Here is a 27505-nt window from a genome sequence, read left to right on the forward strand (position 1 = left end):
AAAGTGAAACATGAAATTTGAGTACTTTTTAGCTAACTTCTCATCACCAGCAAACAGTTCCAGCTCGACAGGGCAAGATCAACCCAGGTACTAGGCTCCTAATTACTGCACTTCCACGATAAGGAGAAGAACAGTCAGTCAACCGCACAGCACTGTGGGAAAGCAGCTGCTGGCTACAGATCACTTACCGGTTTATCCTTGATGGTGGGGCTGGACACACACAAGTACAGTTTCCCATCCTCCTCTAGGCAGGCGTCTATCAACGCTTGCACCGAGCTCTCCTCCTGGAACAGCAGGAAGGCGTAGCCTTGGGGAGAAAGAAACACAAAGGCAGGAAAGGTCAGTGCTTCACCCCAAAGCTGTAGTGAGACATCACCTGTAGCATGTATGGGGCTCGACCTGTACTCGCAGTGCTCAGGGGGCTGAGGCAGGATGGTTGCCATGTGTGCTAACCTGAGCTACATAAGGAGTTGCAGACTAGTCTGGACTATAGTTAAGAAGCCCATTGCTTCATGGTTAGTAAAGTCTTACTAATCCTGGATATGCAAGTGGGGCAAAGGGACCTGAGACCCTGTTTTGCCAGGCACTGTTCTTGGTGCATACAGACAATTATCTTGCTTAATTAAATCACGTGCTACTGGGATAGCTGGTTTCTTGTTTTTTTTTTTTTTTTTTAAAGATTTATTTATTTATTATATATAAGTACACTGTAGCTGTCTTCAGATACACCAGAAGAGGGCATCGGATCTCTTTACAGATGGTTGTGAGCCACCATGTGGTTGCTGGGAATTGAACTCATGACCTCTGAAAGAGCAGTCGGGTGCTCTTAACCGGAGCCATCTCTCCAGCCCGATAGCTGGTTTCTTTAACATCACTTCGTTTAATTTTCAGAACTACTCAAGGGAGCAAGTTCAGACACCTCTGTGGTCTCCCACAATAGGTCTCAACATTAAGGTAGACTCTGATTGGTGCAAACTACAAATAGTATCCAGGAAATAAGCATCATTTCCATCCGGCAAGCAACAGTCTTGATTTGTACGCAGCGAGGATAAGCTCTAAAAATATTGTGCTAAGTGAAAGGGGCCAGACGCAAAACAGCATGATCAGAAGAGGCCAATCAAGACAAAACACAGATTAATGGCTACCCATAACTAGAGGGGGCAGGGCTGTGGGTGGGGTGGTAGGAATCAATCCTGGTGACTGATGGTTGTACAAGCCTGTGAACATATGGAGAACTACTGAATAACACATATTAAAGTGATGAACTGTACACTATGTGAATTATACTTCCCCAAAGCTGCTTTTTAAACAGCCCAACAGGCTGCTGTGTATGTGCACAATACTGGTGCTGCTTCCCCAAGGAATATTCTGAGAGAATCTACAAATTCATTTTTTTCTCTTAAATCTTTTAAAGATATATTTTGTTATTATTCACTCTTTGTAAACTCCATATTGTACACAATGTGTTTTAATTGTATCCACTTCCCACTACATCTTCCAACTCCCTCAGGATCCTTCTCAACACCTCCCCACCGACTTATGTCTTTCTCTCCCTCTCTTTTCTTCTTTTCTCTGCTCCTTCTTCCTGCTTCCTTTTCCTCCTGCTCCTTCTCCTCTCGCTTCCCTTCTTCCTCATCCTCTTCTTTTTTAAACAACCTACCCTATCCTGTCCACATGTGTATGGGTGTGAGGCCATCTACTGACATATTGACAAACTACCAATGGCTATAATCCCAAAGAAAAACTCATTCCCCACCCCCAATGGCCATCAACCACTAATAGTGCCCCAGCTATTAGCGTGCTGGGATTCTGACTGGCTGAGTTGTAGGCAGGTAAACAAATTTATGGTGAGTTCATGAGTGCAATGACCATGTCAAACCCCAAAGGCAGCAGTCACAGCACTCTTCTCCATCCTCTGGCTTTTATATTCCTTCGGCCTTGTCTTCCTGGACAGATGTTCTCTGAGCCCTGGGGTGTGGCTGGGAGAGGATTTTGATATAGATGTGCTGTACCTTCACTTGGACCAGCAAACATCAGTACTGATTCAAGGATTTCCACGGGCACAGCCAGTGGTGGTGGGGTTGCTTTGTCTTTGTTTTTTTTTTTTTTTTTTTTTTTTTGAGAGAGAGAGAGAGAGAGAGAGAGAGAGAGAGAGAGAGAGAGAGAGAGAAGAGAGAAAGATTTCCTTGTTGAGACAGGGTCCAGCTATACTCAGCTAGCCTAGAACTGGTTGTATAACCTTGACTAGCCTCAAACTTGATGTCTTCCCGTTTCAGCCTCAGAAGAGCTGGCCCAACAAGCATGGACTTTGACATCTTGCTGCAACATAGTTTTAAACTGACATGTAATAACTGTATAAACTGTGGTACCACATGATAAGCTGATGTATAAATACAATATAGTGACCCAATTACTTAGTGCCTCTCCTCTTAAACATTTTTATTGCATTGTGTGGGGAGATCCAAACACTTCTTTTTCAGGTCCTGTTTCTTTTTACAGGAGAATTATCTTCATGATCCTCATGTCTACTGATCATTGGAATGACAAAAAACTCTAGATTAGGAGCCCGGAGGCCAGGATCTGGGTGCAAGCCCTTTACTAACTTAACATTCACTAGCTGCGTGATAATGACTGCTAACAGTTAGTGAGCATTTATGGTACACCAGGCTCTGACGTAAAGCCTCGTGCTTGTGTGCTTATGTGCTTATGTGCGCATTCCACCCTCCTGGCCTACAAAGCAGGTCGTACATTTAATTCTTTTTCACAGTTCAGGGATTGTAGGGAATGATTAAGTGGCTAGTTTGAGGTCATAAGTGGTGGAAACATGAACTCTAACAGTAAACATTTGAATCTCCTCAGGTCTTGTTTTCTGTAAAATGAAGAATACATTTGTCCTTCTACCTTACAGTAATATTAGTATGTTGGATAATATATGTAAAAATGCTTTGTAAATGAAACTATCACACTATCACACAAGAGCTGACTTTCTGTTTCATGCACTTTATGTTTTATTTTTTATTATTCTTTAATCTTTTTTTTTTATTATTCTTTAATCTTTTTTTTTTTTTTGGTTCTTTTTTTTTTTTTTTTTTTTTTCGGAGCTGGGGACCGAACCCAGGGCCTTGCGCTTCCTAGGCAAGCGCTCTACCACTGAGCTAAATCCCCAACTCCTAATCTTTTTTAATAGTCCAGTCATTATCCCCCTCTCGGTCTGCCCTATGACTGTTCCTCATGGATGGGTAGAATTAACATAGTAAAAATGGCCATCCTACCAAAAGCAATCTACAGATTCAATGCAATGCCCATCAAAATTCTAACACAATTCCTCAAAGACATGGAAAGAGCAATTCTCAAATTCATCTGGAAAAAAAAAAAAACACAGAATAGCGAAAACAATCTTAACACTAAAAGAACTTCTGGGGGAACACCATTCCTGACCTGAAGCTCTATTACAGAGGAACAGTGATTAAAAAAAACTGCATGGTATTGGTACAGAGACAGACAGGTTGATCAAAGGAATAGAATTGAAGATCCAGAAATAAAACCACACACTTACGCACAATTGATCTTTGACAAAGAAGCCAAAAATATACAATGAAAAAAAGAAAGCATCTTCAATAAATGGTGCTGGTCTAACTGGCTGTGTAGAAAATGAAAATAGGCCCATATTTATCACCTTGTGCAAAGTCTAAGTGGATCAAGGACCTCAACATATAACCAGATACACTCAATCTAATAATAGAAGAGAAAGTGGGAAAGAGCCTCCAACTCACTGGCATTGGGGGTGGGAGAGTCCTAAACAGAACTCCAATGGCTCATCCTCTAAGATCAAGAATTGATAAATAGGCTCTTGCCTCCAGCCTAGCAAGATGCCCAAAGGAAAGAGGGCCAAGGGGAAGGTGGTGGCCTTAGCCCCCGCCGTGATCAAGAAACAGGAGGCCAAAAAGGTGGTCAATCCTTTGGTTGAGAAGAGGCCTAAGAACTTCAGCATTGGGCAGGACATTTAGCCCCAAAGAGATCTAACACTGCTACATCAGGCTGCAGCAGCAAAGAGCCATCCTCTATAAGCGGCTCAAGGTACCTCCTGCCATCAACCAGTTCACCCAGGTCCTGGACAGGCAAACAGCGACTCAGCTGCTTAAGCTTGCCCACAAGTACAGTCCAGAGACAAAGCAGGAGAAGAAGCAGAGGCTGCTGGCCCGCACTGAGAAGAAAGCTGCTGGCAACAGGGACATCCCAACTGAGAGACCACCTGCCCTCCAAGCAGGGGTCAATACAGTCACCACCTTGGTGGTGATTGCCCATGCTGTAGACCCCATTGAGCTGGTGGTTTTCCTGCCTGCCCTGTGTCGAAAGATGGGGGTGCCCTACTGGATCATCAAGGGAAAGGCCAGGCTGGGGCGCCTGGTCCACAGGAAGACGTGCACCACTGTTGCCTTCACACAGGTGAACTCGGAAGACAAGGGTGCTCTGGCTAAGCTGGTGGAAGCTATTAGGACCAATTATAATGACAGATATGATGAGATCCGCTGCCACTGGGGAGGCAACGTCCTGGGTCCTAAGTCTGTGGCTCGCATTGCCAAGCTGGAAAAGGCAAAGGCTAAAGAACTCACCACTAAGCTGGGTTAAATGTATACTTAAGTTTTCTGTACATAAATATAATTAACAAAATTTAAAAAAAGAATTGATAAATGGGACCTCATGAAACTGAAAGGCTTCTTTCTGTAAGGCAAAGAACATAGTCAAGAAGACAAATCTGAAATCTATAGATTGGAAAAAAAAAATCTGTACTAACCCCACATTTGGTAGAGGGCTAATATCCAAAATATATAAAGAACTCAAGAAGCTAACATCCAAGAAACCAAACAACCCAATAAAAAAGTGGGATCTACAGCTAAATAGAGAATTCATAACAGAAGAATCTTGAATGGCTGAGAAGCACTTAAAGAAATGTTCATCATATTTTTATGACTTTGTATTACACATGGGTATGTGTGTCCGCATGTGAGTAGTGCACACGAGTGCAGTGCCTGAGAAGGCCAGCGGTGCTGGATTCCCTGATGTGAGAGTTACAGGTGGTTGTGAGTCTCCTAATGTAGTCTGTGAATTGAACTTGGGTCTTCTGGAAGAACAATAAGTATATCATTGAACCTTAATTACTGAACCTCCACTCCAGCCCCAATTTCAATGTATGATGTGTGTAAAATTAAAGTTGAATTGTTGTATATGACTTCATAAAAGCTTAACTCATGTGAATGATATGTTTGCCTTTCTACCTTGCATTTACAAAGTATTTGGTGAATAAATGGAAATAATCTAGATATGGAAGTAAACCTTCATTAAAATTACTCAATAAGGCTGAATAGTACCAAACATTAAACTGGCTGGATATCTGCTTTCAATAGCCTTAGCCATGTCTACCAAGAGAGAACTGACAGATGTAGTTTTCTTTGCTAGTTTTAATATACACCCCTTAATAAAAGCCAATTATACCTATAAATAATGTTCCTGTGATCATAAGTTTGATGGCAGACTCTATTAGTTTGAAAGACATATAATGTTTTCTTTGTTTTGTTTTGGCCAAAACTCTCTCCTTTAGCTCTTGTACTCTGAGTCTGTAACAGACACACATTCATAAAAAGCCTCCAGTTTCAGAAATTCCTCAGCACAGAGTCAGTCTGAAGGAAGAGAGGTAGGCTCTGGAGGAACTTGTGACCACTGCTACTGTCATGACCCAGGGTTATGTACAGAATAGTTAAAATGAAATTCCTCACTTCCTACTGGTACCAAATATGTTAGAAGTGCTGCGTTGGAACATGGAAGGATTTTTAGATAACCATGAATTGGCAGTGTGATTTTCTTAAGGATCAGGAATAGGAAGGTATATGGGCACAATTCCATTTTATTTGGCTAAGTTTTTGAAGGGTAAATTTAATTAACAGGACTTTTTTCTTTTATTGCCTGAGAACATATTAAAAATTACCTCTAAAATATTCTTGGTTGGTTTTCAAATACAAAGCTTCCCGAGACCCTGAGATTCCACCTCACACCAGTCAGAATGACTAAGATAAAAAAAAACTCAGCCGACAGCAGATGCTGGGGAGGATGTAGAGAAAAAGAGGAACACTCCTCCATTGTTGGTGGGATTGCAAATTGGTACAACCATTCTGGAAATCAGTCTGGAGGTTCCTCAGAAAATTGGACATTGAACTGCCTGAGGACCCAGCTATACCTCCCTTGGGCATATACCGAAAAGATGCCCCAACATATAAAAAAGACACGTGCTCCACTATGTTCATAGCAGTCTTATTTATAATAGTCAGAAGCTGGAAAGAACCCAGATGTCCCTCAACAGAGGAATGGATACAGAAAATGTGGTACATCTACACAATGGAGTACAACTCAGCTATTAAAAACAATGACTTCATGAAATTCTTAGGCAAATGGATGGAACTAGAAAATATCATCCTGAGTGAGGCAACCCAATCACAAAGGAACACACATGGTATGCACTCACTGATAAGTGGATATTATCCAAAAGCTTGGATTACCCAAGATACAATTCATAGACCACATGAAGTTCAAGAAGAAGGACGACAAAAGTGCAGATGCTTCAGTCCTTCTTAGAAGGGGGAACAAAATATTCATAGGAGGGAATACAGAAACAAAGTTTGGAGCAGAGACTGCCCCACCCAGGGATGCAGCCCATATACATACAGCCACCAAACCCAGACAATATTGCTGATGCCAAGAAGTGCATGCAGACAGAAGCCTGATATAGCTGTCTACTGAGAGGCTCTGTCAGAGCATGACAAATACAGAGGCAGATGCCTGTAGCCAACCACTGAACTGAGAACAGGGTCCCCATTGGAGGAGTTAGAGAAAGGATTGAAGGAGCTGAAGGGGTTTGCAACCCCATAAGAACAACAATACCGAACAACCAGAACCACCATCCAAAGAGTACACATGGACAGACCCATGACTCCAGCTGCATATGTAGCAGAGGACGGCCTTGTGGAGCATCAATGGGAGGAGAGGTTCTTGGTACTGTGAAGGCTCAATGTCAGTATAGGGGCGGAGAGGCAGGAAAGGGTAGGTGGGGGAATACCCTCATAGAAGCAGGGGAAGGGGTCAAAGGATAGGGGTTTATGGATAGGAAACTGGAAAAGGGGATAACATTTGAAGTGCAAATAAAAAAATAAAAAAATAAAGCTTCCTGATATTATATTATAATTTTAAGTATTTAATCCCCTATATAAATAGTAATTGTTACCAAGCATACTACCATCAGTACCAGGCCTTGGATGTTAGGAACTTGGTTGAGAAGCACTACCCATTGACTCATCTCACCCCACAGGTTCCATGGGATAAACTTGGTGGTCATTATCTTGTCCATGGGTTCAAAGCTAGGGGCTGAATTTGGAGTTAAGACCTAAGCCGGATCTGTAGCTCTCACTGCTACCTATTAGCTATCAACACTGTTTCATGTCAAAAGGAGATAAAATTAATTTCAATAGCACTAAGAACATGCCTCTAACTTTTTTTTAACCTGAGAATGACTTTTAGATGATACTTGGCACCAAATAATGACAGGCAACACGTTCTTGAGTTCTACCATGTAGAAACTTTGACTGAGCCACACTGGATGCAACCCAAGCCAAGTTTCCTAGTGCTCCCTCCCTCTCTGCAGGCAGAACTGCTGCTTTAAGGCTAGTGGCCACTGCATACGTTACTAAGAACTCCTTCTGTTTGTTCATAGACAATGCCTTCAAGGAGATGTAAGGGACAACTATTTCGTCTCTTCCTCTAAGAATTGACTCAAATGGTGCTTGAGCGGAAGACCGAGGAAATAACATAAATTCGCTATGTCTCTAAGAAATATGAAGCTAGAAGATGCTATCTTTGGATATGTTCTGAGTCTGCACAAAGGCTAGATTTGCTGTTTGGAGAACAGAACTCCAGCTGTGTTGAGACTTCCTGTCCCAGGAGGACATCAGTAACACCCTCACAACAGACACTTCCTTCGACCCATTTTTGTAGTGGTTTTTGTGGCTTTCTGGCCAGATGTCACATACAAAGGCCATGAGGACATTCAACAGCTGATCCCTTTCCTGCCATTAGTAGGTCTGGACATGGCCATCTTCTGGGTCTCTTTCTTCAATTCAGGACCGCAGACTCCTTAGGGAGGCCACGTCTCTGTAGCTTTAGTCTCTGCAGGGGGTATGGACTACTCACTTTCAGCCTAGACTGCTTCTTTGGCCTGCCTCAGACTCTGGTTCTTGTACTGGGAGTATCAGACAGCCTACAAGAGCTGGTGGACCTCAGCAACTAACTGGCCATGGGTGCCAGGAAAACTTCCTGAATCCAAGCAATCATGTCATCTGACCCGCTGCCTTGGCCTGTACTTGCCTTTAAAACGTTTTTGGTGATTTACTTGTTTTAAGTAATAGCCACAAATGAGAAAAAATTTCCAGTATGTGGGGCTGTGTCGTGGTTTGTATTTATAAAATGGTGACCAATCAACATACAGGCTTCTGATCCAGTCAGAGCAGCCCCAGAAAGACATGCCCAAGTCTTGGATAGGCAGGGAACTCTCTCTCGCCTCACAAAACCCAAGCTCTCAACCACCAATACCCTTCCTAAAGAGATCTGAAGGGCACCTCCAGTCTGAGCTGCCTGGGTTCACTTTTGTTTTTTTTTTAAATGACACCAGCAGTCTATTTCAAACATTCTCTCTGACCTTGAATTTCAGGTCAGAGGATTTACCTGGTTTGCCTCAGGAGGTTTGTCTTTGGATTCATTTCAAGAGAACCAAAAATATCTAGGAGGTGCAAAGCATGACAGTGGGCACTGGCTCTACAGCGATGAGGGAAACCAGGATGTGTATCTTCTGTAATGAGGATGTAAACAATGACTGTTTTCATGGACGGTGTGGTCATATGTGTATGTACGGGAATGTCCTAAGAATACGAGTAAGAAGAGTGCAGCAGATCTGTCCAATCCAGAGAATTTACAGAGCAGAAGCCAGGTCTAGCTGGAAAGGACTATTTTTTTTTTCCAAGAAGCAAGGCCATTTCAAGTTCGGGAAAGAGAGCAGGCCGAGGCACAGACAGGCTGAGTTCAGGCTCATGTGTAAAGGGGCAAGTGAGTTCTGAGTTAGAACACGAGGTTGGAGTGAGTGAGTCACACCAGCAACCCCCTGCCTGCTGCCTAGAGCACGGAAGACCTACACTTGTTTATTTTCCTGTTGGACTAGAAAACCTTAGCTATGAAATGGCTTGAATTCTTATGCTTCCTAGCCACAGGAACTTACCCATTAGCATACACTGAGGTCATGGGGTAGGTAGAGAGCTCTCACCTACAGACAGTCTATTAGGGAATGGAGAGGCAGCTCAGTGGTTAAGAGCACTTGTTTCTCTTCCAGGCCAGGGTTCTGTTTCCAGCACTAGGGTGGCTCACAATCACCAGCAACTCCAGCTCCGAGGGATTCTATGACCCTCACAGGCACACACATGTGACATACACACACATACAAATTAAAAAAAATACATTAAAGTCCTTAAAAAAATAGGAGACTGCATTAAAAATCCAGAGAATCAGCTTTTTAAACATATTTTTGAAAATTGACCTTCACAGAGAGAAGACAGATTATTTTCAGTAAGCAAGAGATGACAGAGATATCAGAAGCACACTCTGAGGACAGAGGCACAGGCGAAAACAAGGAGAGGACTCTATCAAGAAGACACAGCCCTGCTCCAGTGCAGATGTGGCCCTGCAAACGCACTTGCTCACCTCCTGGGTTCCTAAACAGGCCCCTTGGAGTCAGAGTATATTTGCTACCTGGAACTGAAATACACATTGGTTCCAGGGCATTTTCTGCCTCTTATTACACCAATGACTGTTTCTTATGGGCTGGCTGTGGGTGAGTAGGGATGAGAGCAGTTGGGAATGAACAAGAAAGCAAGGTGACTGAGAAGCACCCCCGAAATGGAGATTGGCAGAGCACTTTCTGCAGTTTGGGGCAGTGACTGGGAGAGTTAGGCATTAAAGCAGTTTATGTAACTACACATTCTCTTCATAAAGAGGGCCTTGTGAAGTCTGCCAGTCTGTCCTTCAAGTCACTGTCAGTTCTAATAAGCACCTGGCCAACGAAAACTGAGACCAGACTGGGAGTTTACAAGGAACTGACCAAACCAGTTGGGTGATCTTATTACTACGTATTACATTCTTGGGGAGGGCATACAATTTAACACCGACAAGACTTGTGCTGGTGCTTGTGTGCTGTCTTATCTAATCTGAAAAACCCAACGAGAGGCACTGCCTCAGATGAGTGCATCGGGTGCCGGAATTAAATCACTCGATGCCGAATGTCAAATAGTAACTGTAGCACCTCTTCCCGAGACCCGATGCCTGATATCTGTCACATAGCTGCTGCTTTTCCTTCACCCCCAGACAACTGCCAGCTGGGCTTTCTGCAGACACATCCCTCAGTCAGGTCCTCAGGTCTAAGCTCTGACACTAAATTCTTTGCTCCTCCAACTTGAATGTGCTCAGGTTAGTTCTTGACTTGGCTGACAATACATTTTCTCTCTATAACAGTTCCCCTCAAGAGTATGGGCACCCATTCTATTTAGAAGACAACCCAGGTTCACTGTTAGCATTCAATAATTTTTACTGTTCCTCATAGCTGTTTCCCCTCCTCCTCCTCTTCTCCCCACCCCGGTGTGGGTGAATGGGTGTAAGTGTGCATGCCTCTGTGTGTGTGTGTGTGTGTGTGTGTGTGTGTGTGTGTGTGTGCATTTGTGCAAGCCACAGGTCAACTTTGGGTGGCCTCTTTCTGGCCTGAAGCATGATGGTTGGGCTAAACGGGTTGCCTACCAAGCCCTAGAGACTCTTGTCTCCTCGCCTCTCGTTCTGGGATAAGAGGCACATGCCACCACACCTGGCCTTTTACATGGTGGTTTCTGTGGACAGGTATCGGGTCCTCATGCTTGCATGACAAACACTTTAGTGACTGAGCCACTCCCCCAGCCCCGGGTTCCCATTTCCAATCGTTTTACTTAATATACTCTTTCTTGGTCATACTTTCAGCCTTGATCCTACCAAAGCCCTGTCAGTAAGTCCAGACCGAAACTGAAACATCCTCTCTCCTTCACCTGCCAAATTTGCATTTCATTTCAGTTTCTGAAAGGCGCTGTCTTCCAAACTGAGTGCCCACGAGGAGTGCTTACAGCTTCTCTGGATTAAGCACCTGCCCTTTCCTAGCCCCTCTGCCCCAGCACAGCATGTACCAACACGACCTCGTACACTGTCTCTATTTCTGTGGTTGCTCAAGCTCTGTCCTGTGGCTTGCATGCCCCAAACGCTCTTCTCCTTCCTGTACAGCTCCCCAGCGTAAGTGGTTCACAAACACCAAGTTCACAGTTTGACTTTAGTACAGTGCTGAGAAGACAGGTGTTTAATAAGACAGCCTGAGTGGCAATGAACTACGCTCCGTCTGTCTAAGCAGGACAAGGTAAAAAAACAAACAAACAAACAAACAAACAAACACCCACCCCATTACAGTACAGTGCAGTTTCCATGTTTTCACAAGAAAGCTGCTCCCTGGAATGAAAACTGCAAGTATATAAAATATTAAAGTATTTTCATAATTCACCAGTGTTATAGTACTGTCAGCCAAGACCTACATTTCTGAAAGGAAAATAAAGAATATTACTCAAAGTATTTATTATAGAGTGTGAAAGATTAAATACAGGCTAAATTCACTAGGCTTCCTGACTGATCAGCTTACATAACCCAGAAGGTGGAAAAACTTGGAATCTGAGACTAGAACAACACTGACTTATTTCCATTCAAATTATCTACAAGGGGAAAAAAATGACATTTGCAAACCTGTCTTTCCAAAGTCAGATTTTAGAGCAACTGAAGGAAATGAAATAGGTGCTACAGTCCAGCCCGTTATAGCTACTCAATGACCTATGTCTGTCCCTTTCTTGTCCCTCAAACAGTATCACCTTAGCTGGCTAGGTCTAAGTGGATCTGAATCCACGTGGCCTGCCGTATGCCAGGCTCACAAATCATGCTGGTATTACATAAACCATCACAACTGCATGGCTTAGTCACAAGGTCAGCAGGCAAGCCAGCCTGCGTAGCATAGAAAACTCCAGGAGTGCACTCAAACAGCTGCTCAGAAGCGTATGCTTTTGGTGCTCGAGAGATGGCTCTGTACTAAAGAGCACTGGCTGACGTTTCCAGAGGACCTAGGTTTGATTCTAAGTACCCACATGGCAGCTGTCAACTGTCTGGCCTCTTGGGGCACCAGGACATACATAATACATGGACATAAAAACACAGAAATGCATACAGGCGAAATAACCACACACATAAAAAAGAATAAAAATACTTAAAAAAATGTGCATGCTTTCCTGAGAGCGGAAGGGAGTCTTCACACCTGAGTATTATAACACTCTGCTGTATTATACTGAGTGCCCATGTCGGCTTCTATGCTATGCACTGGATCCGTGCCCCAGACTGACAAAGCCCGAGTAAGCTGTGGGTTATGGCCGCCTCCATTGCTGGCATCTCAGATTCTGGAGGGTTTCAGAGGCACAGCCATCTTCTGCCCAATGTCTGAGGTTGGTGGTTGCCCTTGTGCTTGCCCAGAAGCCTCTGCCAACAATGGCGTGGCGCAGCTGCTCTCTATGGCTAGATTGTGTGTGTGGTCCACAGGTTCCATCACCCCAGGAGGTTAGATTACAGCAGTACTAGGAGCAGCTGCTTGGTGCAGAAAGGAGAGGAAGTCCAGGGTGGGGAGACATTTTTATAGCTTCAGAGGCAGCAACTTTGAAGAAGAGACATTCTCCAGGAGACACTAAGAGAGGTTATATTAAATACCTACCACTACATTTGTTGGGCCAAGTTATCTTCCTAGATGCTCAAGGAAGTACGACCAAGCTTTTCCTTTATTAAGCAGTCAAGAAATCCAGGACTCTACCTTGGGGATAACTTGTGTTATAGCCAAGTCTTAGAACACAAACTGGACTAAACAGGTTTCCTCTCTGGAGCTCAGCTAGAAACATGAGAACACTTGAGCTGACTCGCAGCAGAAGACTGCAGTGGGAATCAGCTCCCAGTGTTCACATCTGAGCTGCCCGACCCCTACTATGGCGTCCACGCCACCTGCTCACATCAAAGCCCCTCTTCCTATCTCTAGTCACAGCCCCGCCCTGAGCTGAGCTAGCACCTCAGTGTCTGTGACCCGTCCATCCAAAGGACCCAACGCTAAGGAGTCCATCCAGAACATACATGGTGAGGCAGCACCAAGGAGGCAGAATCCTCTAGGTAAGCTGTGGACAGAAGACAAACTCACACAACCCAGACCTACTCCCAGCTTAAGGCAGCTCTTCCAAAGACTCCGGCTTAGGTGAGAACAACAGAGGAAAGGGTTCTAAAGCCCAAGCAAGCCTTCCCTTCTAAGCAGAATGAATTAAAAATCCACTTCCTCTATTTACTGGGTAAAATCATACCAACTATCGATGTTCCAGGTTCAAGTCATCTGGTAAAAACTTTTCACACTAGTGAGAAGACATTTCTCTTCTTTCTGTTTCATCCTTAAATGTAGACTAAAATGGTCTTTAAGGAACTTCCCAGTTCTAGAATGTGGTGGACTTCTACTCTCTGAGCAATGAAATTGTTCATCCGTCACAAAGCTGCAGCTCATTTATTTAAAAATATCTGAGGCCAGCGTGCCAGGGCTGGGCGGTGCTCGGTACAGGGTGGTGAACGAAACAGAAGAGTCACCCAGCTCTTCCCTTCCAGATTGGAAAACAGAGGACAGATAACGTCAAGAAAAGCAAACTGAGGTACGGCAGAAATATGAGGGAAGCAGAGGGTAGAGGGGCAGCTACTTTGGATACAGAAGTTAGACAGATTGTTGTTGTCTAGGTGACATCTAAGCAGAGGCCTGGAGGAAGAAAGGGAGCATCCTATTCAGAAACCTGGGTGAAGAGTTTCAGACAAAAAGAAGAACCATTGCTCTAAGAGTTTTCTTCCGTCCTGTTCAAATGACAGCAGGGCTGGGCACCGTGGTGTAGATCTACAACATAAGCACTCAAAGGCACGAGAACTTCAAGGTCACCCTACGCTCCCCTATGAGACTCTGCTAAGATAGGCAGTGATGGTGGGAAGCAACCAAGACTCAGCCAATCAGGGCAGTGATGGTGGGAAGGCAACCAAGACTCAGCCAATCAGGTTGGATCGAAGAAAGATGGAACCATTTCAGTCCCATGATTCATACCAATGTGGCCCTGGCTTCTGCCGAGGTCCATTATTTGCTGAACAAAGAAACAAAAAGGTGAGTTCACAGCTGCAATGTGCCATTTGTCTGACTTGGAACTAAAGAGAAAACTTGGTGCAGATGTCCACATTAGCATAAACTTCACAAAGAGATTGCTTTGGGAAACCATGTGACATCAAATCCGGAGTCGTTAAGATTTTCATCCTAGTTAAGAGGTTCTAATTTAGCCTAAAGGAAACAACTTGAAAGAAAAGGACTCAGACAAGAACACATGAACATAGGTATTATTACTAATGGGCTAAATTGCCAGCAAGCAAATAAATTAGGGTATGGAATCCATGAAGCAGTCAACGAAAGTCATTAGATGCTTGTGGGGAGATGAGATTAAAGTGTGAGCACAGACTGCTCTCGGCAGTCTCGGCAGCTCTGGTCCCTTCCCTGCGTACAGACAGATAGGTGTGCGGGACTAAAGCCTACAAGGAAACAAAGTCTGCTGAGGACGCACCATCATTCTTGCTGCTCATAAAGTAACACTCGCTCAACGAAGTTTTGTTCTGGTTCTATTGCTCTGTCCACTTATTGGGTATTTATTTATAATGCCAGGTATCTGACACGAAGGCCATATTCATCTTTATTTCACGATCTGAGTAACTATTGCTATAAACTTTACTAATCTGTTCTTCATTTTCCTCTCCCTTCTCAAAAAAGATGACTCGAGACACAATGCTCCCAATGGTCTGACTGTAAACCAAGTACTCATTAGGAATCTCTTCTCAGATTAGATATGAGGACAGATCAAACTCTACATCATATCACCAACACACCAACCTGATTCTCCCTCTGATCAACAATGCCAATCAGCATACCATTTAGTGGAAGGAATTTCAACACACCCTGCCATTGAACCTACTGCCTCCATGACCATCACCACCATTGCCATCACACAACCAGTGATCCTTCCCCATTCCTGTCATATCTCACTGCTGCTGTCCTAGGTCTTCATACCTTAACCCAGAAAACCACTCCTCCGCTCAGACAAACAATCCTTCAGTGATATCTTGGTACTATGCAAAATATCCCATCTGCAGGAAGGCATGTGTGTGGTTTGAATATGCTTGGCTCAAGGTAAATGGCACTGTTAGAAGGTGTGTTCTTGTTAGAATAGGTGTGGCCTTGATGGAGGAAGTGTCTGTGTCGGTGGGCTTCGAGGGCTCTTACTGCACAGGCTCTGCCCAGTGTGGAAAAGACACCCTCCTCCTGGCTGTCTGTGGAGACAGTCTCTCCTGTTGGAAGAAGTGTGTCACTATGGAGGTGGTCTTTGAGGGCCTATGCTCATTCTCCGCCCAATGTGGAAGATAGTCCCCTTGTGGCTGCCTAAAAAGATAATCCTCTCATGACTGCCTTCAGATCAAGATGTAGAACCCTCAGCTCCTCCAGCACCATGTCTGCCTGCAGGCTGCCATGCTTCCTACCACAATGATGATGAACCTCTGGCCCTATAAGCCAGCCCCAGTTAAATGTCGTCCTTTATAAAAGTTATCTTGGTGATGGTGTCCCTTCACAGCAATGAAAGTTAACTAAGACAGCATAACCATTATCCTCATTTTGGATGAAATTTAGGAAGATTAATAATTTTCCATCAAGGTATGGAACAGGAATTCTCTCAGGTGGTCTATAGTTCGTATTTGTGAACACAAGTTACTCAGCTTATATAAGATCAAGGCTCTGACTTCACTCAGCCTTAAAGACTATCTTGAACATGTCCATCTCTGTGACATTCTTATTTTTTTTAAAAGACTAATTTGTTTTATGTATGTGAGTACACTGTCGCTGTCTTCAGACACACCAGAAGAGGGCACTGGATCCCATTACAGATCCACCATGTGGTTGCTGGGCACTGAACTGAGGACCTCTGCAAGAGCAGTCGGTGTCTTCTCTCCAGCTCGATATTCTTATTTCTAAATGAGACTAACACAACTCAGTTATGAACTAGAGACTGACAACTATGGACTCACAGCTAGGTACACTGGCACAAGCCTGTAATCCAAGTACCTAAAGAGTTCAAGGTCAACCTCGGGCACATACAAAGCTCAAGGCCAGAATGGGCTACATGAGACTTTGTCTCAAACACTCCCCTCCCCCAACAGGGGGGAGATGCGGGAGATGTGGCTCTCTGGTAGAGTCTTTTCTAGCACTCGTGAAGTCCCAGATGGCATCATCAGCATGGCATTAGTAATGCCCAGCACGTGGGAGGCATAGCAAGGAGAACCAGAAGTTCAAGGTCGGCTACACAGCACACTTTAAGTCCATGCTAGCACCATGAGATCCTGTCTGGTGGGGGGAAGAAGGAAAGCCTTTGACTTTAAAGGGCAGGCTGTTTTAGCTCAAATCCCAGTTCTAACTATGGCCTTTGACAAATTACTCTCGTCTGAACTTATTTCTGCTTCTATAAGATGGGAATAATATGGTGGCATGGTGGTTTGAATGAAAATGCCCCCCACAAGCTCATATGATTGAATTCTTGGTACCCATTTAATGGAACTGTTTGGAAAGGATTAAAAGGTTTGGCCCTGTTAAAGTAGGTGTGGCCTTGAGGCTTTGAGGTTTTAGAAACCCACCTCAGGCCCAGTCTCTCTCTGCCTGTCGCTTGCAGATCAGATATAAGCTCTCAGCTACTATTCCAGTGCCACACCTGCCGTCCTACCTCCATGCTCCCTGCCATGATGGTCATGGACTAACCCTTTGAAAGTGTAAGCTAGCCCACAATTAAATGCTTTCTTCTATAAGTTGCCTTGGCCACGGTATCTCCTCACAGCAATAGAACAGTAAATAAGTAGGTGCCTACCTTGAAAAATTGGGATGATTAAATCAGATTAAGAATAAAAAATACTGCCTTATTGCCTGGCTCACCATAAACAGCCAACCTAAATGAAAATAAAACTGATCACACTGTGCCCTGGCATTTTCTGTCTTTTCTTTTTACACATCCCACAGCAATCTCTTCTGAATGTCAAGAATAATTTTGCTCCCTTGATATGGATTACAGATTGGTTCATAGTTTAAAAGAAATATTATCATTTATAATATCATGTTATAATCACAGAATTTACTCCTTTGAATCCCCATTACAGCACCATGAAATAGGTACTATTTTATTCTTTCTTTGTTGGTGATACAACTAAGACACAGAAAGGTTATATAACCAACCTAGGGCCATACAATAAAGGAAAGCCCCATAAATCTAGTGCCAGGATTCATACTTTTTTACTATTCAAAGTTTCATATTTGTATCTTTGAGTACCTTTGAGAAAGTGCAGCCATTTAAAATCAGGAATGGTGTCTTCTCTAGACCTAACACAGACTCCTCCAGAGACTCCGGACACAAATATCTATGCCCTATGTTTCGTTTGCACCAGGGTCTGTCCCTTACCACTCTCTCCTTCCCTCCCACCCTCCCTCTGCCCTCCCCTCTTTCTGCTGTAATACAGGGTGGTTGTGGTACAGGCCTCCCACACTAGGCAAGGGCCATGTGCCTCAGTTTCACCCCAGCCCTTTTCATCTACTTTATTTTGAGACAGAATCAAACCTGAATTTGCAATCCTCTTCCTACAGGCTCCCCAGTATCTATGACTTCAGACCTGTGTCACCAAGCTTGGCTCAACAGGGAGCTCCAGGCCAGCCACGGCTGCGTACTGCCTGTCTCCTAACCCAAACCCACCAACCAAAACCACAAAGAAAAGTGTTGGTAATTTTACTGGCACTGTTAAAAAAAAAAAAAAGCCAACCCATTAAATATCACTGAAAAGTAAGTGATAAATGGGTGGAGCAGTTTCAAAGAGTTCAAAGTACTTAAAAGAAAAAACAAAGTGGGCTTCTGATGGAGTGCTTGCCAGAATCCATGGAACCCTGCCTGGGCTTGACCCCAGACTAAGTTCAGTGACTCATGTCTATAGTTGAGGTCATCCTCAGCTACAGAGTAAGTACAAGTCCAGCCTGGGCTACTTCAGACTATCTAAAAGTCATTCATATATAAGAAGTTTTCACAAAAAAAACCCCAAATACCTAAAAGGTATCAGGAAAATTATTTGTCTAACAAAATAAGAAAATTAATGTGACAGAAAAGAAGGTTAAAAATAACCCCAAAAGTGTTTTTAGCCATAAAATTGGCAACAACTGAAAAGGAGTAACTTCCCTAGACTCTCAGCAAGACTGAGGTTTATAAACCAAGTACTAAGAATGGGAACAGGAATTTACCCTCGGAGGTAAAGACAGAACTGTAAGTCACTGCCATTGCCCAGGCCCTGCACAGAAGGCCCTGGTTACATCCTCAGCACCTTTCCCCTTGCAAGGAAAACTCAGAAAGGAAAAAAAAGGATAAAACATAATACTAACTGAAGCATAATTTATGAGCGAAAATAGCTCTAACATCCACGGACTTGAATAAACTATACTCATTAATGGCAATGTTAAATCTGCCACAGAAAGATGCTCACACTGTTAGGAAAATACATAATAAAGCAGCGCACACTTATGCAATGCACATATGTAAAACTTCATACAAATCTACATATTATAAGGAGGACATTTAGTAAAATGAGTATTTCTCACAGATGCACACTTAGGATGATTATTTGAATGTGACCATATAGATATAATTAATTTCCTTTCTATTTTTCCAGTGATCATTTGACAACTTTATACAAGAATGGTTTTCATAATCTTGGTATGGCTGCTTTTGTAACTATCACTCTGGGACACACCTTTCATGTGTGTCATTTTATAAAGTGTGTATCATGTTCCACAGTGTGATAAACACATCGCTCACTGATAAAATGCTGGCTCACAGTGTGTCCCACCACACCTGACCTAAAAACATCTTTAGTATACAACTTTACATAGCATAGCTCATGTGTCACAAGGCAGGGAACACATTCTTCCACTGAAATAATCAGTATAATGATTTTCATCTCTTCTGACGAAATAAGCTTAATTTCAAAATGTAAAATGTTCTGAGCCAGATATTGCAGTGTGCCTGTAACTGTAGCATTTGAGAGGCTGAGGTAAAAGCTCGCTGAGTATTCCACCAGCCTGGAATACAAAGTGAAGAAGGCCCGTCCTAAAAAATTAACAGAAGATTAAAAGCAACGAGTAACCCTGGAGTGGCTAACTTCTTTTCGTGGGTTATAGATGGCTAAGTGAGCAAACAAACTAATGAACTGGGCATAGCGGGAAGCCAGTGGTTTCCCTAGCATAAGCTCAAGTTTGAATCCTGCACAGGGCACAAGATAAGGATGCTGAATTCCTCTTTTTAAGACGAGGAATGTTACACAGAAAATGTATCACAAGTCATTTTCCAAAATGAATGGCACCCCTGAAACACAGGCTGCAGAACATAACAGGACAGAGAAACCTGTTCTCTTTAATCCTGAGTACTCTATGATAGATCTCTCAGAACACAACCAAACCAAGCACCAGCACGGACGGTCCCTGGATTCTGCAGCAACGACAAACTCTGAGCAAGAAGACGATATATTTGTCAGAACGTAGCGGAGAACCTCTCTCGAGTCAAGAGAAGCAGGATGCTGTGAAGGCTCTTTTGCTGGGGAGTTCTCTACCTCCCAATAGGCCGAGCCACTTAGCATTCAGCTGCAGATGCTGGGCAGACTGCACAAAATCATTCTTTAGCCACTAGCTTCCTCAAGCCCAGGATTGTGAGATGTATTTGAAAATAAAAAATAGAAAAGCACACAGCTATCGGGATACACATGAAACTAACCTTTACATCTTACCATTGCTGGCATCCCTCAAGCCTAGGAAACTGTAAACTTAGCAAAAATCTCTTCTCTAACAAATTCAAAGTGAAAACCTCACTGTTAACAAAATCAAGGTCACTCCTGGGGAAGTGTCTCCAAGTGAAACTCATACATGACAACAATCATTGTAATTTTACTTAGGGCAACAGGGCCAATGGCTGTGTCAAGACTCGTAAACTGTCTAGCGTCTGAGAGACAGAGGGACGTCCATTACCTTTAGGAGGGAAGTACGACTTGCTCTCCGCTTTATGAGGCCAGTCCACCACAAGAGGTCCAAACCTGCGAAAGCTGGCAGTGATCTCATCTACAAAACAAAGAAGGGATTTATTAAAAGGGGGGAACCTGCAATCATGGGAAACATAAAAGATATCTTTTCATTAAAATATGTCTTAAGGGATGCTCCCCCACCCCCCGCCTTTTGCATTTATTTTCTTTTGAGAGCTTTTCTAAAGTCTCTCAGATGTAAAACCTGCAGAGTAGAGTACCACTGCTAGGAGCATATTTGGTTATGAGTTAATCACGAAAAGTATGATTTTAATTCGAATTCCCTACCTTTTACTGCCAGTAAACTTAATAGGAAACTTGGAAGAAAAACTCTAGTTCTAGCTAAGGTGATCTTTATGTCAAGGAGAGCAGATTTCCAAAATGGAGAATGTTATTGTATTTTTAGGAAAAAAAAAGGTAAAGATGCAGAAGATGTTTCAAATATAATTTCACTAAAATTATATTTGACAGAAGGGATGGCTCAGTGCATAATGGGCCTCGCCATGAAGCCTAACAACCTGAGCTCAATCCCTGGGACTCACATGGGAGGCAAGAAACTCTCATAATTTGTCCTCTGCCCTCCATGGGCTGTGGCATATGCATATCACCCCAACTTAATAAATGTAAACTGAAAAGTATACATGTATGATCTCATCCACATGGAGTCCACCAGTACGGAATCTCTAGGATTGTTTTTGAAACGAGCGATTCTATTGGTAAGGAACACAGCTCTGTTTGGTGACTGAAAGGAAAGTCAACTGTCTCTCTTGTGTATCCAGACTGCCCTCTTCACTAAGACAGATACAAAGGCTGTAGCTCAATTACTTTATCTTCTTTTGGCTGGAAAGAGAAGTTTGTGACCTTGTAACTCCTTCAGTGTAGGTTGTCATTCCTTTAGCAATGGTAAGAAATTTACCTTAATGAAAATCTTACTGACACAATATTAACACAGATATGAGGACAGAGGAAATGAAGCTCTGGCCACCTACAACTTTAATGTGGAGTCTAAAATAGCACATCCAAAGCCTATGAGAACTACAATAGTTCCTTAGCTTTGTCATAGTTCAACTTCATTACACATTCAACATGTGTTTACTGATGCTGGCTTGGAGAAGAGTCAGGGTCTGCTGACACAATGCACAAAAGTCTAGCTCTTGTAAAGTTGTTAATGAATGCATATGGTACCTTCATCGATGTCAGGAGGAAGACCTCCAACAAACACTTTTCTAGAGTAGCGTTCCACTCGTTCCCCATTTTGACATCGAGTGGGAGAACTTAAGCCAGATGATAAGGCCTGATCACCATGGCTGTCATCCAAGAAGGCGTCTTCAAAGGGAAAGAGAGAAGATCGACCTGAAACAAAGTAGCAGTTTCTATAATCAGAATGGCTTTTCTAAAGAACAATGCTGTATCAGAAGCCCATTGTACAACTGAAGCGTATAGAACACAATGTATCCTGAGGCATGGCTTTTCCAATTGAAAACTTAACTGAAGATCACCAAGTACGACCAGGTTTATTTATACTCACAGTCCCCATTGCAGTTACTAAGCATATGTCCTCTAACAAAGAGACACTCTCACCAGACCTCATGCCTAGCTGAAGAGCTGCAGGCAGGTGATGGCTGCATGGGGAGGGAAGATCGTTTTTCTTTGGGGTGTGTCCATTGGTAGGTAAAGGACCCACACCTAATGTAGGTAGCACTACATGGATTCTGACTTATTGAAAGGAAAAGCCCACATAAAACTGGGAGGTCCATGTGTTGGGGGTCTGGAGAAGGATGGAAAGGATTAAAACAATTTTATAAATATATGAAATCTCAAAGAATAAATAAAAATATTATGCTAGTTAGATTATACCCAGTGGGGGTGGTGGTACATGCCTTTACTCCCAGCACTTGGGAGGCAGAGGCAGATGGAGCTCCGTGAGTTTGAGCTACACACAAAGAAACCCTGTGTCATAAAACCAAACAAGGAGAATGTACCCATAAGTTATTTTTTTTCCTTTCTTAAGCCATTTTTGAAAGTACATAGGACAAGCAAAATAAATACTGCGTCATGATCTTTATCTGCTTTTGACAGCGACCTCAGGGTTTTAGTTGTAAAGGTTTGCCCTGATGACAGAAGGTAATTCTGTCTCTTCTAATAGCAGAGCCAAGATAGTTTTCCTGGCATCAAAGGGACGCCAATTTGAAAATAAGCACGGGTAACAATATTGGACAGGGTATGTAAGTGAAAACACTAAATCAAGATGTAGTAATATACTGTGGGTGTGGCTATGACATATTAGCACTATTACTCTAGACTGCATTTTAAATCTCTTTCACACACACAAAACGCAGATCATGGTGGAGCATGGATTTAAATACCAGTACTTTGGAACCCAGAAGCAAGAGGATTTCTGTGAGTTCAAGGCCATCCTGGTCTACAGAGTGAATTTCTCTTGAAGGCTATAGTGATGCCATCTCTCAGAAAAACAAACAAATGAAAAACAACAGCAACAACAGAATCCATAAAGAGTCATGTTCTCTTTTGTTTTTGTTTTTGAGATAAGATCTTTCTGTGTAGCCCTGGCTACTGTGGAACTCATTATGTAGACCAGGCTGGCTCCAAACTCGATGAGATCTGACTGCTTCTGCCCCTACTTGCTAGGATTAGAGGTGTGTGCTATCATGACTAGAAATTATTTTTAATTTGGCAATTATTTTCAATGTGGCTCAAATTACAAAATAATTTTTCTTGTTTTGAGTCTGTGAGTTCCTGGTAAAACTTGCCACCAGTTTCTACTGTCTGAGGGAAGAGGGGGAGGAGGGGCGGGGAAGGGGGGGAGAGAGAATAGATAAGGAAAAGGAGGAGGGAAGAGGAAGAGGAAGGGCAGCAGAAGAAGGGAGAGGAGGAAGGAGAAGGGGGAAAGGAAGAAAAACAAAGGAGGAAAGACGAAAGCCCATCTCTCAGATAAACCTACCCACTTTTACGGAAACAAGCACACAAAGTACCCTCCCGTCTACTCGATCGTCTTTATTTCCCTGAAACCCAGGTTTTGTGACACTATAGGCATCATTCAAGAACAATATAAATAGCCTTAGAAAAATGGCAAACATTTCTTTTGCCAAAAAGTAAAAACACTGCTAATATAACCGTGTCATATTACAACCAACTCAGTGGTGTAAGCCAGGTACTGTTCTGAAGCGTGGAGTCAGTAAAGGCCAGGGGTGGGGTCAGGAGACACTGAAGAGTTCCTATTCATTCTTTACAGCATGGCTACTCAGACAAAGTTTGTCCTTTACAGCACAGGCTTGAACAACAGTAAACTCTCACCCCTCCATGGTTGGTTGATCACAGGAAGTAAAAGAAACAGATCTGCAACAACTGTAGGCAAAATGAGCTTCCCACAGACATTTTCGGACAGCAGCCAGTTACATCTGCCATGCAGTCACACTCGGATCAAATCAGCAGTTCCCCAGAGCATCCATTCCTACCTCTCAATCCCAATTCAAGAAACTGAGATGTGCAAAAGACAAAGGCTGGTAGAGAAGAGGCACAAATGAAAGGTGTGCCAGGCTCCACCTTGTGAAAAAGCAAATGCTGCTTTGCAAGGAGGAAGCATTAACTTGCTCCCAGCACTATCCAGAACGAAGATAACAGAAGTCTTTAACATACAACACTCAGTGGGAAACACCAAGGGAAATATTTATCCCCTTTCCAAGAGCGGCAAAGGACTTCCTGACAAAGGAATATGAGGGGACAGGCAAGTAAGTACAGGCTGGTAACTGAAACTGCAGGTAATGAGAAAGGTCAAGCGACAGTGTGTTCCTCCTGTGGTTTGTAGGAGGGCAATTTTCAACAAAATTTTGTGGAGTGGGAGTTTGAGTAAAATAACTAAAAACCATCACATAAAATCCTGATCTTCCACTTAAATCTGCTTCTCTCTAGAATTCCTTAAATGTCAATATAAACACCACCTGAGAGAGCCTCAGTGGATAAAATAGATACCATAAAATATGGGAACCAAGGTCAGAGCCCCAGCCTGGTGGACATGGTTGCTACCTGTAATCCTAACCTCAGGATGCAGAGACAAGGGATCACTAGAGCAAGCTGGCCAGCTAGGAAGCTCTGGGCTCAAGTGAGAGATCCTGCCTAAATATGGGTAGTTCAAGGTGGAGAATAATCAAGGGAGACAGGTAACATCAACCTCTGACTTCCATGAACCTGCATACATGTACATATACCCATACACATGTGTGCTCTCACACTGCACAATACATATACAGCAAAAAACAAAGGCCTTTTATACACACCCAAACCAATCCAGAAATTTAGTATATAGCCTTCATAATTCATTCTCTCCCGTCCCCCCATCACAAATTTATTTCTCACTAAATTCTACTGACTCAAGCTTCAAAATACTATTTTACTATAAGTCCTGTGACCACTAGTCCTAATGCCCTAATCCAAACCACTATCTCACTTCTTGACTCAGTCTGAGTAGCTACATAAATCCCTTTTCTCACTGATTTCTACCTAGAATCCAATCCTAGCTTTCTTAAGAGAGAGAAGAAGGAAGGAAGGAAGGAAGGAAAGAAGGAAGAAAGGAAGGGAGGGAGGGAGGAAAGGAGGGAGGAAGGGAGGAAGGAAGGAAGGAGGAAAGAAGGAAGGAAGGGAGGGAGGGAGGGAGGAAGGGAGGGAGGGAGGGAGGGAGGAAGGGAGGGAGGAAGGGAGGGAGGAAGGAAGGAGGAAAGAAGGAAGGAAGGGAGGGAGGGAGGGAGGGAGGAAGGAAGGGAGGGAGGGAGGAGGGAAGGAAGGAGGGAAGGGAGGGAGGGAGGAAGGAAGGGAGGAAGGAAGGAAGGGAGGGAGGAAGGAAGGAAGGAAAGAAGGAAGGAAGGGAGGGAGGGAGGAAGGAGGAAAGAAGGAAGGGAGGGAGGGAGGGAGGAAAGAAGGAAGGGAGGGAAAGAAGGAAGGAAGGAAGGGAGGGAGGGAGGAAGGCAGGGAGGAAGGGAGGGAGGGAGGAAGGAAGGGAGGAAGGAAGGAAGGAAGGGAGGGAGGAAGGGAGGAAGGAAGGAAGGAGGAAAGAAGGAAGGGAGGGAGGGAAGGAGGGAGGGAAGGGAGGGAGGAAGGGAGGGAGGGAGGAGGGAGGAAGGGAGGGAGGAGTGAGGGAGGGAGGAGGGAGGGGAAGGAAGGAGGGAAGGGAGGGAGGAAGGAAGGAAGGAAGGGAGGGAGGGAGGGAGGGAGGGAGGGAGGGAGGAGGGAAGGAAGGAAGGAGGGAAGGGAGGGAGGGAGGGAGGGAGGAAGGAAGGAAGGAAGGAAGGAAGGAAGGAAGGAAGGGAGGGAGGGAGGAGGGAAGGAAGGAGAGAAGCTGAACAACATCAGTCTGAACATGTAACTGTACCCTACATTCTGGACTTCAAAAGCTTTCGGTGACCTTCCACTGCCTTTGGATCAAGTACAAAAACATCACTACAAACTACAAAGTCCCTGCTCACTTCTTCCCTAAAGCAGCTGCTGCTCCTTGCTCAGCAACCTCTCTAATCAGAGTCCTGTGGGTTTCCTGATTACTCTTGCCACAGGTGCCAAGGACACAGTGTTCCTGTAACCTCTAAGCAATCCTTGCTCCAATCATCACTGATTCTTTTATCTGTATGAGTGTTTTGCCTGCATGTGTGTGTGTGTACATTATACTTATGCCCTGGATCCCACAGAGGACAGATATTGCATCAGATCCCCTGGAACTATACTTACAGATGGTTGTGAGCTACTAGGCAGACACTGGGAATCAAACCCAGGTCCTCCCAACAGCAGCGAGTGCTTTTAACTTTTGAGCAATCTCTCCTACCCCACTGTTAATCCCTAATTCTTGAGGTCTCAGCAGCAAAGTCATTTTCTTGTATGGAGCTGTACTGAACCTTTAGATCAGGCGCCCTCCAATCCATGAGAGCATCCTGTGCTTCTCTCTTCAAACATGTTCCCAGTTAACACCATAGCATTGCCTGGGTTTTATTGAGTATTATGCCTCCCCACCCCACTACATTATAATTTCCATTAGGATATAGGTCAAATTAATCTTAACCAGTGCATCTTCTACCTTAGAGTACATTAGAGGGACCTAAAGCATGTTAAACAGGAGGCTGCACCTAAGGAGACAAAGCAGAGGGTGCAGAGTTGACCATGGTGCTTCACCCTTCATCCCAGCCCCTGGGAGCACGAGGAAGGAGGATCATGAGTTTAAGGCTAGCTTGGGGTATGTTAGTAAATTCCAGGCAAGCCTGGACTACAGCATAAGACTATCTCCAAAACAAACAAAAGAATATAGCATGTACAAAGACATGCATTCCTCTGAGCATATCCACTGAGTATGACACAGGAGTCTGAACATGAGAAATGTGACATCCCCTAGGACAGGGCCCCTAGGTGGGGCCTTGACTCCCACTGCTTCCACCTGCACAAGCATTATGTCCCATATTTTGTATTACAGAAACCAATCTTCCCCTTTTAAATCTAATACTGCTCTTTTTTTTTTCTTTTTCTTTTTTCATTTAAAGACAGGGTCGCATATATTCTGGGCTGGCCTCAAACTCTATGTAATTGAGGATGGATCTTAAACTTTAAAAAAAATCATTCATTCATTCATTCACTCACTCACTCATTCATTTATTGTCTGTCATACACACCAGAAGAGCACATCTCATTATAGATGGCTGTGAGCCGCCATGTAGTTGCTGGGAATTGAACTCAGGACCTCTGGAAGAACAGTCAGTGTACTGAGCCATCTCTCCAGCCTTGATCTTAAACTTTTAAGTTTATTTTTAATATGCGTGGGTGTTTTGCCTGCATATATGTCTGTACACCATGTGAATAACTGATACTCTCAGAACCCAAAAACGGTTGTCAAATCTCCCGGGAACCAGAGTTACAGATGGCTGTGAGTATCCTGTGGATAATGGGAATCTCACCTAAGTTCCCTGGACCAGGGAGCCATCTCTCTAGCTTTGACCTTGAACTTCTTTCTGCTCCTTTTGTCTCTACCTCCCAAGGGCTAGGATTCACTACCACATTCGCTTTTTTGTCGTCTTGGGGACGGCGCCCAACTCTCCATGTATGTTAGGCAAACACTCTACCAGCCGAGCTACATCCTCATAAA

At 43.7% G+C, this 27505-nt stretch overlaps 1 protein-coding gene across 50 annotated transcripts in view; it reads right to left on the reverse strand.

The window, feature by feature from the left end:
- Cpeb3 (cytoplasmic polyadenylation element binding protein 3) overlaps positions 1 to 27505 on the reverse strand; it is a 182007-nt gene that overhangs the window by 46618 nt on the left and 107884 nt on the right. For all 50 annotated transcript variants that reach the window (XR_015628522.1, XR_015628515.1, XR_015628521.1 and 47 more), the window contains 3 exons: positions 21559 to 21726; positions 20324 to 20413; positions 189 to 307 (listed from right to left, as the gene is read on the reverse strand). Coding sequence is in view for 39 of the 50 variants with exons in the window: in XM_087565015.1 (XP_087421141.1) it covers positions 189 to 307; positions 20324 to 20413; positions 21559 to 21726 (377 nt within the window). In the remaining 11 variants the exon portion in view is untranslated. The remainder of the gene's footprint in view (positions 1 to 188; positions 308 to 20323; positions 20414 to 21558; positions 21727 to 27505) is intronic.

Source organism: Rattus norvegicus, chromosome 1 (assembly GCF_021556685.1).
Source record: "Rattus norvegicus strain SHRSP/BbbUtx chromosome 1, alternate assembly SHRSP_T2T, whole genome shotgun sequence".
Taxonomy (NCBI): domain Eukaryota; kingdom Metazoa; phylum Chordata; class Mammalia; order Rodentia; family Muridae; genus Rattus; species Rattus norvegicus.